At 41.1% G+C, this 15,994-nt stretch overlaps 1 protein-coding gene across 3 annotated transcripts in view; it reads right to left on the bottom strand.

Annotated features, from left to right (window-relative positions):
• cep63 (centrosomal protein 63) overlaps nucleotides 1-15,994 on the bottom strand; it is a 120,596-nt gene that overhangs the window by 66,971 nt on the left and 37,631 nt on the right. For 2 of the 3 annotated variants that reach the window (XM_060834347.1, XM_060834348.1), the window contains 3 exons: nucleotides 8,606-8,701; nucleotides 7,797-7,925; nucleotides 6,649-6,762 (listed from right to left, as the gene is read on the bottom strand). In XM_060834347.1, coding sequence (XP_060690330.1) covers nucleotides 6,649-6,762; nucleotides 7,797-7,925; nucleotides 8,606-8,701 — 339 coding nt within the window. The remainder of the gene's footprint in view (nucleotides 1-6,648; nucleotides 6,763-7,796; nucleotides 7,926-8,605; nucleotides 8,702-15,994) is intronic. The other variant, XM_060834349.1, reaches the window with a different exon arrangement.

Raw genomic sequence — 15,994 nt, 5'->3', positions numbered from 1 at the left:
TTACACTTTAACATAATACTTTGTTTCTGTAAAACATAAAGGTCACTGGTATCAAGTTTATTAGCTATTTTTAAGAAAGAGGAATAAGAAAACTGTTTAAGGTGGAAGATCTTAATTTTACTTTAAATACGATAAATATTCATCAGTTCTATTTGCCTCAGCTTCTTTCCCTGCATTCACATGCTGTGGCTTGCAACGTCACTCTGCAGCTGATCTCACTACAAATCATCCTCCCCCAATAACCTCTCATTCTGGAGACTTTATTTCTTGTAGACATCTCACTGAATAGCACCTCTTTCCCCTTTGCATCAAATTTTCACTTTAGACCAAATTTCCAAGATCATACATATTCACTCAACCTTTATCTCACTCTGCTGAAATTTCCTCACATTGACTGTGTCCCTTATTCACCATATTCTTAAGTAGCTGGTGATTTGTTCAACGCCCTCATCGTGATCAAAGTAGAACCTTTATTCTCTCCCTTCCTGACTGTAGCTTCCTGTAACTGGGCTGCTGATAATGCCAATGATTGTGAAAGGATACAGCAAGATATAGATAGATTGGTGACTTGGCACAGAAATGGCAATTTGAATTTAATCCAGACAAATGGGAAGTGATGCATTTTGGAGGATCAAATTTAGGCGTGAATTATACTGTAAATATGCAAAAACTTTAGTAACACAACATACAGACATATCTGGGAATGCAAATCCACAGAACCTGAAAAGTGGCAACACAGGTGGCCAAAGTGATTAAGGAGGCATATGGCACACTTGCCTTCATCAGCCAGGGCATGACATACAAGAGTTGGCAAACCACGTTGCAGCTGTACAAAAGCCTTGTTAGGCTGCACTTGAAGTACTATGCGCAGTTTTGGTCGTCATGCTACAACGAAGCTTTGGGGAGAGTGTAGAGAAGGTTCATCAGGATGTTGTCTGGTCTTGAGCGTATTGGCTACGAGGAAAGGTTAAAAAGACTAGGATTGTTTGCACTGGAAAGACAGTAGCTGAAAGGTCTACAAAATTATGAGAGACTTTTTCCCAGAGTTGAAGTTTCAATTACAAGGGGGCACAGGCTCAAGGTGAGAAGGGGAAAGTTTGAAAGAGATATGCAAGGGAACAGAGAGTGGTAGGAGTCTGGAACACATTGCCAGAAGAAGTGGTGAAAGAAGGCACGTTGACGACACTTAAAAGGCGTCTGGATGGTTGCATGAAAGGGAGGGAATAAAGGGATATGGAGCGAGTAAGGACAGAAGGTTTGTTTTTTAGTTTAGATTAGATTAGATTCCCTACAGTGTGGAAATAGGCTCCTCGGCCCAACAAGTCCACACCCACCCTCCGAAGAGTAACCCACCCTCCTCTGACTAATGCACCTAGCACTATGGGCAATTTAGCATGGCCAATTCACCTGACCTGCACATCTTTGGATTGTGCAGTTAGGGTATGATGATCGGCACAGGCTTGGAGGGCTGAATGGCTTTATTCTTTTTGTTCTTTTGTGACAGCTACTCAGCTTCACTTCAAGCCTAAGGCATGCAGACAACAGTATACTTAGCACAAAGTCTACTAGATTATACATCACCAGATCTATTTGGACCATAACAATTATTATCTGGCCTCGCTTTCCTTCAACAAAGCCAATGACTGGTCTTGAGTCATCTGGAGATGACACCAACTGATTAGTCCAAAATCTATCATCTTCTTAAGCCCCTCTTCTACCGCCACATGCAACAAGTACAGGATAATCAGGATTGAGACCATTTTCTAAGCTTCCACTTCCCTTGCTCTGCAAACTAAACAGAAATCATCTCCCTTGCCCTGATCTGACTTGTTTGTTTAAATTCTGTCTCTGCATCTTTCCAGGCACTCTTCATGTTTACATTATCCTAAGTATGTATACTCACTTTTGCTCTGTATTGTTTAATTTCTCTGGTTAACAAATATGTATCGGCTCGAGATAAAACTAATTGAGCACCGATGGCCAGTTGTGAAGAAAAATTCCAAATTGCAATGATCCTTTACATGTAGAACTGATTCTGAATGTGCGGCTACTGAAATTTTAGATGATGCCTCCTGGTCTTTGAATCCGCAACCAGTGCAAAGAGTTTTATGTATCTATCTAACCAGCTCCCACTAATATTTTGAAAACTTTAATCTGATCATCCCATCTGCCATATCGCTCTAACAATATATCCTGCCACTTTCAATGATCAAGAGTTGCACATGAACTCACTGGACACTGCCATTTAGTCTATATTGATTCTCCATGACCTTCCAGCCAAAAGGCATCACTACAATTCCCTCTGCCACTTGACTGCCCATTCTGCCAGCTCACGTCCCTTTGCAATCAATAGTTTCCTCTTCACTTTTTGCCATGTCTTCAAGTTTGACATCATTGCTATTTTAGTCTAATAGTCAAGATGTCCCTAGGAATGTGCTTCTTAAATAGTCTAATTTTCACCTATTGACCAATATAGAGTAATATAAAATCAAAATATTTTGTAAAAACAGTTAGAATCAGCAACTGAATAATGCCTTTGCACATTAGTCCAATTGTGCCCACCCTCTGATCCCAGTCCATCTGAAGACTAAACTTGATGTTGAATCCATGTTAGGTGATATTAGCTAATCTAACTTTATTGCTTGAAACATTTCTTTAAAAGGTACTTTTCTTATTTGGGGCTGATAAACTGTTCCACCTCTGTGCTGCCAGACAAAGAAAATATATTAATTTCATTGAGCTATTTACACTGAATGAAGATAGCACTCAAGATTTCAACAACAAATATTTTGAACACTTAGTAACTGTACACATACTGTTGTTCCTTCTGGACCAGAAGGCTTGGGTTCATGTCCCGCCAGAGGTTTGTGCTAACATCTCTCACAGGTTGACTAGATAATAATCTACTCACTATCGATAAATAATGAATTAAAAAGATTTTGGTTAATAAAAACTTCAAAACAGATGTGGTTAACCCACTGAGCCTTTCAGTAACAGAACGTCAGGCATATAGGGAATCAGTGTCAGAGGAAGCTTGAGTAATAAGTAGTCTTAAGAGGTACTAGAATTAGTTTCACATAAAGGGGAATTGGGATACAGAATGCATTATGCAAAGCAGTTCTTAGCAAAGTCTGGCCACATGCAGCTTTTAAAAATGGGGAACTCAAACACTCGATGGGCAAATTTTGGACAGTCACAATCAACATGATTCCAGCACAGTTATGCTCCAGACGTGTACTGCAATATTTGTGACTCATCACCAAAGGAGGTTTACTACAGTCACTTTCCATAATGCTTCCCCATCCAGCTGTTTAGTTCCTTGTAGCTAAAGGGAGTGCAGACTTTCATAAGAGAATGACTCTTCCGATTGACTGCTCTTTCCAAATCCTGTTTACTTGTTCTCCTGGTACTACCTGTTCTTCACTGCTCACTCACTGGGAGTGTCAGTAGCAGTACTTAACATAACCTTAAAACAATTTCATAATCAATAGCTTCAGGCATTTAATTTCCTACAAAGAATCTTATTAGAAATAATCCAGTAATTAATCATGTCAATGAGTTGCATTTTCAAGCAGAATCACAGATGTGGGATAAGCAACCATTATTAAAGGTATCACTCTTTTCTCTCCCCTTGCATTTAAGCATCTAATCATGAATTAATACAATTCCATTTCCACGAGGGTGTCAGTGGAAGGGTACTGGTTGGTGCGGCGGGAAAGGAAGAAGCGGAGGGCTTTGAGTCCTTCGTGATGGGGGATGGAGGTATACAGGGACTGGATGTCCATCGTGAAAATAAGGCGTTGGGGACCGGGGAAGCGAAAATCCTGGAGGAGGTGGAGGGCGTGGGTGGTGTCCCGAACGTAGGTGGGGAGTTCTTGGACTAAATTTTATCTTAGCCTGCCTGGCACCCTCTCCTCATTCCTGATGAAGGGCTTATGCCTGAAACGTCGAATTTCCTATTCCTTAGATGCTGCCTAACCTGCTGTGCTTTAACCAACAACACATTTTCAACATCTTGGTGAACCTCTTCTGTACCCTCATCAGTGCTATCACATCCTTCCCGTAGTGATGCAACCAGAAGTGCAAACAGTACTCCAATTATGGTCTAACCAATTCTCTGTACAACTCCAACATTACCTCCTTGCTCTCATACTCTATGCCACTGCTCAGGGCAGTAAGTGTCTCATATCCTTCTTAACTATCCTATTCACATAGCTTCTACCACTACACTTTATGTCCAATGACTAAGTCAGTTTCTGATCCATCTCGCTAAGTTTCCGTCAGTTTCACTTCTCAATTAGTCTTCCATGTGGGACCTTGTTAAAAGCTTTGCTAAAATTCATATAAATGACATCAACTGAACTTCCCTCATCTACATACCATCATATTTTCAAAAAATTCTAACAAATTTGTTAGGCATGATCTCCCTTGGACCAAGCCACGCTGACGATCCTTAATTAACCCATGCCTTTCCTAGTGGGTATTAATTTGCTCCTTCAGAATTTTCTCCTAATAGTTCCCTATCATTGACGTGAGATTCATTTCTATCACCCTTCCTGAAAGGTGGAACCATGTTAGCTGACCTCCAGTCCTCTGGCACTTCCCTCCTGGCCAGAGGGGAATTAATAATTTGTCAAAGCCCCTGCAATTTTCTGCCTCACCTCCCACAGGAGAATGCATTTCATCAGAGCCAGGAGATTTGTGTTTTTATGCCCGACAGAGCCTCAAAAATCTCCCCATTTCCCAGGTCAAACTGTGCATGTTCCTCATAGTACCTTTTCCTGAATTCTATAGTTCCATTCTCCTTTTCCAGATGAAGACTAGAGAGAAGTTTTCATTCAACACTTTCCAACATCCTGTGGCTTACCCCCTTGGTCGCTAATGGGATCTACTCTTTCAATGGTTAACCTCTTCTCTTTAATTCATGGCTACACAATTTACCAAAACAACAAATGCTTCAACACTGATCTCTATTAGATACACTGGACAGAGGTTTCCAGTTGGAAAAACACTCCTTAATCATCACCCTCTGCTTCCTGTCACTCAGCCAATTGTGGATCTAATTTGCCAAATTTCCTTGTATCCCTTAGGCTCTTACCTTTCCTATCAGCATCCTCTGCAAGACCTTAGAAAAAATCTTGCTGAAGTCCAAGTAGACAAATCAAAAGCACTGCCCTCATCTGCATACCTGATCACGTCTTCAAAAAATTCAATCCAGTTGGTTAGTCAAGAACTCCCCTTGACCAAACCATGCTGACTGTTCTTGATTACTCCCTGACTCGCCACATGTAGATTAGTTCTATCCCTCAGAATTGCTTCCACTAATTTCTCCACCACTGAGGTTAGACTGACCGGCCTACAGTTTCTTGGTTTATCCAATGTTCTCTTCTTGAACAACAGTACCACATTTGCTATCCCTCCACCACCTCTCCTGTGACCAGAAAAGAATTGAAAGTTTTTGCAAGTACCCCTTGCCTTTCTCAACATCTGGCCCTGGAGATTCATCCACCTTTAAATCTGCCAGACCACTCTATCTATGCTCATTTCTTTAATTATATCACAGGCCTTCTCTCTGATTTCTATATCAGAAGCGTCCCTCTGACCAGTGAATACAAACACAAAGTTCACATCATAAAACATGTTATAATTACTATTTCCAGCAAACTTCAGGATGCCTGAATATTTAGTTTTGTTGGAATTCATACAATAAATTGTGTATAAGTAGGGCTACAAAGAGAGGCTAAAAGGAAGGTTAGGTGAGCATGCAATGGTCTACTTAATGAAACAAAGTGGAAACACAAAATTGTCCATTTTGAAGTAGTGCATTCATGAAATGGAGAGAGATTTTAGAGCTCTGAGAAGCAGAGAATTTGGGTGTTCTTGTGCCAAAATCACAAAAGGTTGGTGTGCAGGTGCAGCAAGTAACTTTGAAACCTAATACTTACTGTGAGAGGAAGTGAATAGCAAAGTAGAGAAGTTATGCTTGAGTTACACAGGGCAATACTAAGACTACATGTAGACTACATTTTACAGAATTATTTTCTTTATGCAAGAAATACATTGGAAGCAGTTCAGATAATGTTTATGAGACTAATGAAAGGTATGGCTGGATTAACTAACGAGAAAACAAAACACTAAGTTTTATCTGTAATCACTTACAGTGAGCAGTAAACCCCCTGCCCCTTAAAAAGAATTTGAGGGCCAATCACTTATTGCGGAAATCAGTGACACTGAGCTTGAAAGAATAATTACTGCTGGTCCAACATTCTGTGTATTATTACAATGAAGTAGGGCATCTGAACTAACAATTATTACTTTGACACTCATCGCCAGCAAACAGTAAGTAAAGCAAACAAGAGCATAAATTATCCCAAACTCTGCACTATGTGTATGCAAGATGCTGGATTTTTATGTACCATCTCCAAACTCTTCCAAGTTCAAATAACTGGAAATCACAAAAATAAGAAGATGTTTCATGTCTACTGAGTTCTGTAAGAGGACAGCCTTGTGATTGTTTCTGGCACATAACCTGTTCCATTCAATTTGATTTCTTTTCAAATGATTGAAGTGCATAAGCTGCCCAAGGTATTTTCACATGTGCACAAGACGGGTTGTTTCATGTAGCCAAAAGCAGTTCGAGAGTTATACCTGAATAGTTTTGCACTGTTCTGCCAGCAGCTTCCTCTCTGCATCCAATGATGCCACCTGCTGTTGATAATAAAACCTCTGTTTCTCCCATTCCAGTGATTTCTCTCGAAACTCCTAAAATCAAAAATGCTTTCAGCGAGATTCAGTAAATGAGAAAAAAGTCACTCCCAAAGACAATAAAACAACACACTAGCCTTGAAAACATTCATTTATCCACATTTTTGAAGCATTATAAAATTGGTAATAAAACCTGAAACAATCAACTTCTGAACTGTTAGTGGTGCCGAGTTTAGGATGAGATACTAATCTAAGGCTTCAATTCCAAGGAAAATGTAACATATCTATTCAATTATTTGATGGGGAGCTCTTCAACATTCATCCCTCACACAACATTAAAAAGCATGCTGCTTTTGAGATATTCTTGCATGCAAGTCGCTTATCACATTTCCTACATTCTAAGTGACCATGCTTCAAAAGGATTCACTCTAAAGTATTGTTGAGCCAACTGACTGTTCAGAAACTGAAAAAACTTTTTGCAAGGTTGGCACACGTAACTAAGAACATAGGAAGCAGGATGAGGATAAGGTCACTGTCCTATTTAACATGCTCCATCATTCAAACAGATCACGTAAAGGAGGCATTTACAGTTGTGAAGGAATCCAAAACTAAATATTAAATAATCACTGACAAAGCCAATAAGGAATTCAGGAGAAATTTATTTATCGTTGAGAATGGTGAAAATGTGAAACTTGCCACCACAGAGTAGTTGAGGTGAATCATGTAGCTACACTTGAAGTGAAGTAAGATAAACATGTACAGGAGACAGGAAGAGGAAAATATGATGTTATAAGACTAGATAAAATAGGGTGGAAAGAACTTGTGTACAGCATTAACCCTGGCTCAGAACAACTGGTCGAACGATTGTAAAATTGCATGGAACTCCTGGTATTTACAAAACTGCCATAAAACACAGTGCACACTTACAATGGTCCATGTTTACACACTACTTCCACCTTGCAGTGGAAAGTCAGGCAAAAACAAAAAAACGTTATTGCCTATGTAATGAATACACTGGCAGCTGAACACACTGATGAGACTTTATGACAAAATAATCCAAATCAAACAAACTGAACTGAACAACTGTTTACCTCGACCTTCTTGCTCAACCTGTTAAGTTCAGACATGCCTTCCTTCTCTGATCTCTCCTTGACATCCTCCCTCTTTTCTTTCAACTGTCGTCTCTGCAATTTCTCATAGCTTTTCTTCAATTTCCCAATCTGAAAGTATAAAAGTTGGAATGTAAATTATCCATTTATTTATTACAGTAAACACATACTCCACCTCGCTGTCCACCTTTGCACCCTGTGTGTCACGATGCCATCTGCAATGGGTCAACCACTTTCAGGATTCTGAACAACTTAGGATTATGCACAAAGCAACAAGTCCACTGAGTCAAGGGAATTTCCAGACACATGATAAGCCAATATGTGATATTTTAACATTGAGTTCCATCTCAGGATAAGGTAACAACAGTACCAAAATTCTCCAGTTATAGCTTGCTTACTAATAGGGCATAAGCAACATTACTAAGTCAAATTTTGGATGGGTACAGATGGCAATAATAATTTGGCCAGATTCGGAGAGAGGTGAAGAGAGAAAATAATCAGCTGTGCAGCCAACAAGCATGGCAACATACACTTGTTTTAGGCATCAAGACACAGCAGGATTTATCTGGATTTGCACATTGCCCAGCAGTGCGTATTTAAACACAAATAGTTAGAATGGCCAACTCTCTGAGCGAGAAATGTACAGACCTGGAAACGTGCAACAATCACAGGTCCTCTGTCAGAGGGAAGGAGGAAAAGGGTTTGATGGAGTAAGTGACTGAAAAATACGAATCAACATATAATTTATGGATTTTCCTTTAAAAATGAACTGTGTGATATCTTGTCACTACCTCTTCCCGAAATATGTTCAGCTGTGTTTCATATTGCACCACCATATCATGCTGAACCTTTTCATTGTCCTGCAGCTGCTGTCGTAATATTCCCACCTGAACAACAGAAAGAACACTTATTTGTGGGAAAAAAATGAGCATAATTATTTGGCATATTGATATGTACTCCAAAGAATACAGCCCGTACTGATCTCAGCCTATACTCTTCAAACTTAGTGAACAATTCAAACATGGATTAAAAACAAAAACTACCAGAAGGATTTAGCAGGGTAGGTAGTATCTATTGATAGTATCTCCACCCCCTGAAGCTCCCAGCCTCATTCCTGACAAAGGGTTCCAATCCGAAACGTTGATTTTCCCGCTCCTCGGATACTGCCTGACCTGCTGTACTTTTCCCGCAACATACTATCAACTGTGTGGAAAATGTAACGGTTCCTCTGGGAAATGCAACCAGTGTCCAGCTGCATAAGGGAAGAAGAGCAACACTGGTAGGAGACTCAATTAGCACAGGGTAAAGACAGATGTTTTAGCAGCCATACACGCCACTCCAGAATGGTGTGTTACTTTACACTAACACTGATGAGCTTTCTTAAGGGGAAGGGTGAACTGTTATAGGAACATAAGAATGGGAGTGGATCATTTAGCCTGTTGAATCTACACCAATGGTCATAGCTGATTGAAACATTTCGGTGCTTTTTATCCATAATCCTGTATGCCATTGGTAATCAGTAAACTATCAACATCCACCTTAAGCGTACTCAAAAACTGAGCCGCAACAGCCCTCTACAGCAGAGAATTCCAAAGGTTCACAAACCTCCATGTAAAAGTATTTCTTCTTATTTCAGACTAAAATGGCACTCAGCTTATTTTTCAATTGTGACCCATGGTTCAAAATACCCAAAGAGGATAAACATCTTTTCTGCATCTACTCTGTCTTTCTCTTCAAGTATTTTGTATATTTCATAGAAACATAGAAGTTAGGTGTAGGAGTAGGCTATTTAACTCCTAAACCCCTCTGACATTCAACATGATCATGGTTGATCGTTAGGTTCATGGTGCAGGCATAATGGTGGCTCAGCTGTTAGCACTGCTGCCTCATAATGACAGGATCCTAGCTGCAATTCCAGCCTAGGGTGACTGCTTGCATGGAGTTTGCACATTCTCCCCATGTCTGTGTGGGTTTCCTCTCCATAGTTCAAAGATGTGCAGGGTAGGTGGATTGGCCATGGGAAATTGCCCCATAGTTTCCAGTAATGTGCAGACTATGTGGATTAACCATAGGGAATACAAGGTTACAGGTGTCTGGGCTGCTGTTCGGAGGGTCGGTGTGAATGGCCTGCTTACACACTGTAGGGATCCTATGGTGATTCTATGACATTCAATACCCTAATTCCACCCTTCCCCCATATCCTTTGATCCCTTCAGCCATAAGAGCTATTTCTACATGATGTTTGAAACATAATATCATAGCTTCAACCACTTTCTGTCATGGTGAATTCCACAAGCTCAATGTTCTCTAGGTAAAAACATTTGTCCTCATCTTACTTCTGAAAGGTTTATCCCATATTCTTAAACTGTAATCCCTGCTTCTCAACTCCTCCCACCATCGGGAACATGTTTTGGCTAATTAGAATTTTACAGGTTTCTATGAGATCTTACCTGATTCTTCTAAACTTCAGTCAATACAATCCTAACCCACTCAATTTCTCCACATATGTCAGTGCTGCCGTCCCAGGCATCAATTTGTTAAACCTTTGTTGCATTCGCTGTGTAGCAAGGACATCTCTCCTCAAAAAGAGAAGCCAAAAAACAGTACTTAATATTCCGAATGTAGCCTCATCAATGCCCTGTATAACTGCAGCAAGAAATCCTTAATCCTGTTCTTGAATCCCCTCACTGTGAAGGTCAACATACAGTTTATCATCTTTACTGCCTGCTACACCTGCAGGGCTTGCTTTCAACAACTGGAGCATGAGGACACACCCATGTCCCTTTGAACATTCCCTCCTTCAATTTACAACCATTCAAATAATCATCTCCCTTCCTTTTTTTGCTACCAAAGTGGATAATCTCATATTCATCCGTATTTACGGTATCAGCCCTGCATTTGTACACTCACACAGCCTGTCCAAATCACACTGCTACATCTCTGCATCCTCCTCACAGCTCACCATTTCACCCAGCTTTAAGTCAAATCCAAATGTGAGATATTACATTTAGTTTCCTCATCTAAATCATGAGCATACATTGTGAATAGCTGGGGTCCCAGTGCCAATCCAAGCGATACTCCTCCAGTCAGTGCCTGCCATTCAGAAAAAGGTGTGTTTATTCCTACTCTTTGTTTTTAGTTTGCTAATCAATTTTCAATCCATTTTTAATAAAATCCCACACACTTTAATTTCACACAATAATCTCTTATCTGGGAACACAAAGCCCCTCCCCCAATCATGTCTTCGTGATATCAATTGCATATTCCCATGTTTCAGTCAGCATCTTCAACTCATCTGCTTTCCTCACAATATTCCTTGCATTAAAATAAATACCATGCAGCCTTGCCAAGTTCCCTTGTGTCTTAACTTAACTATATAAGCTCTACCCTCCAGACTGTCATTTTTCCTTCCATACTTGTCTCTGTATTACCTTCCCTATTGTAACTCCACTCCATATCCCATACTCCTGCCAAATTAGTTTAAACCCCCACCAAACGGCACTAGGAAACCCACCGGAATGATGTCAGTCCAGTTTGGCTCAGATGGTGTGGTGTGGTAAATAGCGACGATGGGCAGAATTGTGGCAAATTGAATTTAATATAGGAAAGTGTGAAATAATGCATTTTGAGAGGACTAACAAGGCAGGAGTACACAATAACTGGTAGGACCTTCTAAGTACAGAACATCAGAGGAACGTAGGTGTACATGTCCACAGATGCTTAAATGCAACAGGTTAAGGCAACCTAGTCGCCTTTATTATTCGAAGCACTAAACACAAGAACTAGGAGGTTATGATAGAGCAAGATATTAGCTAAGCCACAGCTGGAATACTGTGTGCAGAACTAGTTGCCACAATATTGGAAGAATGTGACTGCATTATAAAGGCAGCAGACATGATTCACTAGGATGTTGCCTAGGCTGGCGTGTTTCAGCTATGAACAGTGTAGCTAGGTAGCCTTGGATTATTTTATTTAGTGCAGAAAAAGCTAAGAGATTACTGATTGAGGCACTCAAAATCATAAGGGTCACAGATAGAGCGAACAGGGAAGAAATTTTTCCCCTTAGCAGAGGGGTCAATAATTGCCGGGCATGGATTCAAAGGGATTAGATTAGATTAGACTTACAGTGTGGAAACAGGCCCTTCGGCCCAACAAGTCCACACCGACCCGCCGAAGCGCAACCCACCCATACCCCTACATATTACCCCTTACCTAACACTACGGGCAATTTAGCTTGGCCAATTCACCTGACCCGCACATCTTTGGACTGTGGGAGGAAACCGGAGCACCCGGAGGAAACCCACGCAGACACGGGGAGAACGTGCAAACTCCACACAGTCAGTCGCCTGAGTCGGGAAGGAGATATTGTGGGAATTTAAGGAAGACATTTTTCACTCAATGGGTAGTGAATATCTGGAAATCTGTGTCTGAAAGTACAGCAGAGGCAGGAACCATCAAAATATTTAAGAAGGGCAATCCAAGATGGAGGATGGGAACAAAATGTAGCTATAACTTTTTTTGCAGTATTTTAGGTGTTGCAGCTGATTTCCTTGAATTCCAGGAACAGTAATTACTGTTTGATAAGCTGCTGCATTGTTTTGGAACTTTGGGGGGAGAAAAGGATCAAAACGATGGTACTTTAAAAAGGAGGAAGAGAACAAAGGCAGAGAACACATGGTCAGAGCGAGAGCATGAGAGAGCAAGAGAGAGCACGAGTGAGAGCGAAAGAAAGAAAGAAACTACACTGCTGTCTGACATAGCAGTGAATCTGTATAGCTACTGCCTTTGAGTTCAAGTATTTCTGAACATTAGAGTGCGTCTAAGAAAAATTACCAAGCAGCAAAATTCATAGCTGACCTTGGAGGAACCTGGGTGGGAGAGCTCACAGCACAGGAGTAAAGAAGTGCATGGTTTTTAAATGTAACTTTGCTGACTTTATTCTAACCAGCGAGTAGATTGGATTCTTTTTGGTTATGTTTTATTGACATCTGTCTCTTTATTAAAATTTAAAAGTAAAGAACATAGGTATTACGTTTGCCTGCAGCAGTGTTTTTTAGAGCAGTACGATTGTGCTATTTTCTGTAGATTGTTAAGGAGCAAAGATGGCCTTTCGTAGAGTGATGTGCTCTTTCTGTTGGATGTGGTAGATTAGGGAGAATTTCCATGTTACTGATGATAATGTATTTGGTTGTGAATTCTATCAGATCACATGGATCGCTTGGAGCGGCAGTTAGAGGCAATGAGGAATTTACAAGGAGCTGGGGGTGTGATGGAAAGCAGTTAAAAGGAAGGGAGGAAAATTGCAGATACAGTCAGGTAGGTGGGTTACTGCCAGGAAAGGTAAGAGAGGGAGATAAGTAGTGCAGGAATCACCTGTGGCTATCCCCATCTCAAACAAGTGTGCTATTTCGAAAAACGTAGGCGGTGATGGACTTTCAAAGGAATGTAGCACAAATAGCCAAGTTTCTGATACTGAGACTGGCTCTAATATAACAAGGGGTATGGTCAGGTTCCAAGCGATCGATTATGAGAGGGGATACTTTAGTCAGAGGCACAGACAGATGTTTCTGCAGCCGACAGGAAGAAATCAGAATGGTGTGTTGCCACCCTGGTGCCAGGATCAAGGATATCTCGGAGACATTGAAGAATATTCTCAAAGGGGAGTGGGATCAGCAGGTGCTCATTGTACACATTGGAAAAAATGACATAGGAAGGAAAAAAGATGAGATTCTGAACGAAGAATACAGGAAATTAGGCAAGAATTTAAGATTACTCCCAGTGCTATGAGCTAGTGAGGGTAGGAATAGGAGGAAGAGAGCATATGAATGTGTGGTTGAGGAGCTGGTGCAATGGAGAAGGGATTTTTGGATCATTAGAATCTTTGGAGGGGTAGAAGAGACCTGTACAAGAAGGATGGAGTGCACCTGAACTAAACGGGTACTAATATGCTGGCAAGGAGATTTGCTAGAGCTGCTTGGGAGGATTTACATTAGATTAGATTTTAGATTACTTACAGTGTGGAAACAGGCCCTTCGGCCCAACAAGTCCACACCGACCCACCGAAGCGCAACCCACCCATACCCCTTCACCTAACACTATGGGCAATTTAGCATGGCCAATTCACCTAACCTGCACATCTTTGGACTGTGGGATGAAATCGGAGCATCCGGAGGAAACCCACGCAGACACGGGGAGAATGTGTAAACTCCACACAGTCAGTCGTCCGAGGTGGGAGTGAGTCAAACAGTCAGGGCAGGCAGGAACAAAGCAGAGAAAGAGATAAACTAAACAGCATTTAATTCAATGCAAAAAGCCTAACATGGAAGGCAGATAAACTCAGGGCATGGTTAGGAACATGGGCCTGGGATATCATAGCAATTACAGAGATGTGACTCAGGGATGGGCAGGACTGGCAGCTTAATGTTCCAGGATACAAATGCTACAGGAAGGACAGAAAGAGGGGGGGAAACAAGAGAGAAAGGGCAGTGGCATTTTTGATACAGGATTGCATTACAGTGTACTTAAGGAGGCTATTCCTGGGATACATTCAGAGAAGTTATTTGGGTAGAACTGAGAAATAAGAAAGGGATGATCACCTTGCTGGGATTGTACTATAACACCCCCTAATAGTCAGCGGGAAATTGAGAAACAAATTTGTAAGAAGACCTCCGTTACCTGTAACAATAATAGGGTGGTTATGGTCGGGAATTTTAACTTGCCAAACATAGAGTGGAACTGCCATAGTGTTAAGGGTTTAGATGGGAAGGAATTTGTTAAGTGTGCACAAGAAAATTTTCTGATTCAATATGTGAATGTAACCACTAGAGAAAGTGCACAACTTGATCTACTCTTGGGAAATAAGGCTGAACAAGTGACTGAGGTGTCAGTGGGGGAACACTTTGGGGCCAGTGATCATAATTCTATTAGTTTTAAAATAGTGATGGAAAAGGATGGATAGTATCTAAAAGTTGAAGTTCTAAATTGGAGAAAGGCCAATTTTGATGGCAAAAACTTTCAAAAGTTGATTGGATGTGGAGGTTCGCAGGTAAAGGGATGGCTCGAAAATGTGTAATTGCTATGATATCCCAGTCCCATGTTCCTAACCACGTCCTGAGTTTACCTGCTTTTACTGTTAGGAGTCTTGCACTGAAATAAATGCAGCTTAATTTACTTCTTCCTCTGCTTTGTTCCTGCCTGAAACAACAAGAGTCCAGAAACAGTATATTCTTGTTAGGGTGAAAGGCAAGGCTGGTAGGTGAAGGGAATGTTGGATGACTAAAGAAATTGAGGGCTTGGTTAAGAAAAAGAAGGAAGCATATGTCAGGTATAGACAGGAAGAGATCGAATGAATCCTTAGAAGAGTATAAAGGCATTAGAAGTATACTTAAGAGGGAATCAGGATGGCAAAAAGGGGACATGAGATAGCTTTGGCAAATTGAGTTAAGGAGATTCCAAAGGGATTTTAAAAATACATTAAGGGCAAAAGGGTAAGTAGGGAGAGAGTAGGATTCCCCCCACCCCCACCCCCCCAAAAAAAATCAACAAGGCAGCCATTGTGTGGAATCGCAGGAGATGGGGGAGATATTAAATGAGTATTTTGCATCTGTGTTCACCATGGAGAAGGACATAGAAGACACTGAATGTGTGAAAATGGACAGTGACATCTTGAAAAATGTCCATATTAGAGGAAGGAAGTGCTGGATGCCTTAAAATTCATGAGGAGGGGTAAATTCCCAGGACCTGATCAGGTGTACCCTCTAACTCTGTGGGAAGCCAGGGAAGTGATTGCTGGCCCCCTCTTTGACATATTTGGATCATTGATAGTCACAGGTGAGGTGGCGGAAGACTGGAGGTTGGCTAATATGGTGTCACTATTTAAGAAGAGTGGCAAGGAAAAGCCAGGGAACCATATACCGGTGAATCTGACATTGGTGGTGAACATGTTGTTGGAAGGAATCCAGACAGACAGGACTACATATATTTGGAAAGGCAAGGTCTAAATAGGGATAGTCAACATGTTCAAAGTTTGTGCGAAGATTTGTAGCTCGGGTGTTTGTTGTAGTGGTTCTGTTCGCCAAGCTAGAAGTTTTTGTTGCAAACGTTTCGTCCCCTGGCTAGGGGACATCATCAGTGCTCTGGAGCCTCCTGCGAAGCGCTTCTTTGATGTTTCTTCCGGCATT

Source organism: Hemiscyllium ocellatum, chromosome 13 (genome assembly GCF_020745735.1).
Source record: "Hemiscyllium ocellatum isolate sHemOce1 chromosome 13, sHemOce1.pat.X.cur, whole genome shotgun sequence".
Lineage (NCBI taxonomy): Eukaryota > Metazoa > Chordata > Chondrichthyes > Orectolobiformes > Hemiscylliidae > Hemiscyllium > Hemiscyllium ocellatum.
This window is presented reverse-complemented; position numbering and strand designations above follow the sequence as displayed.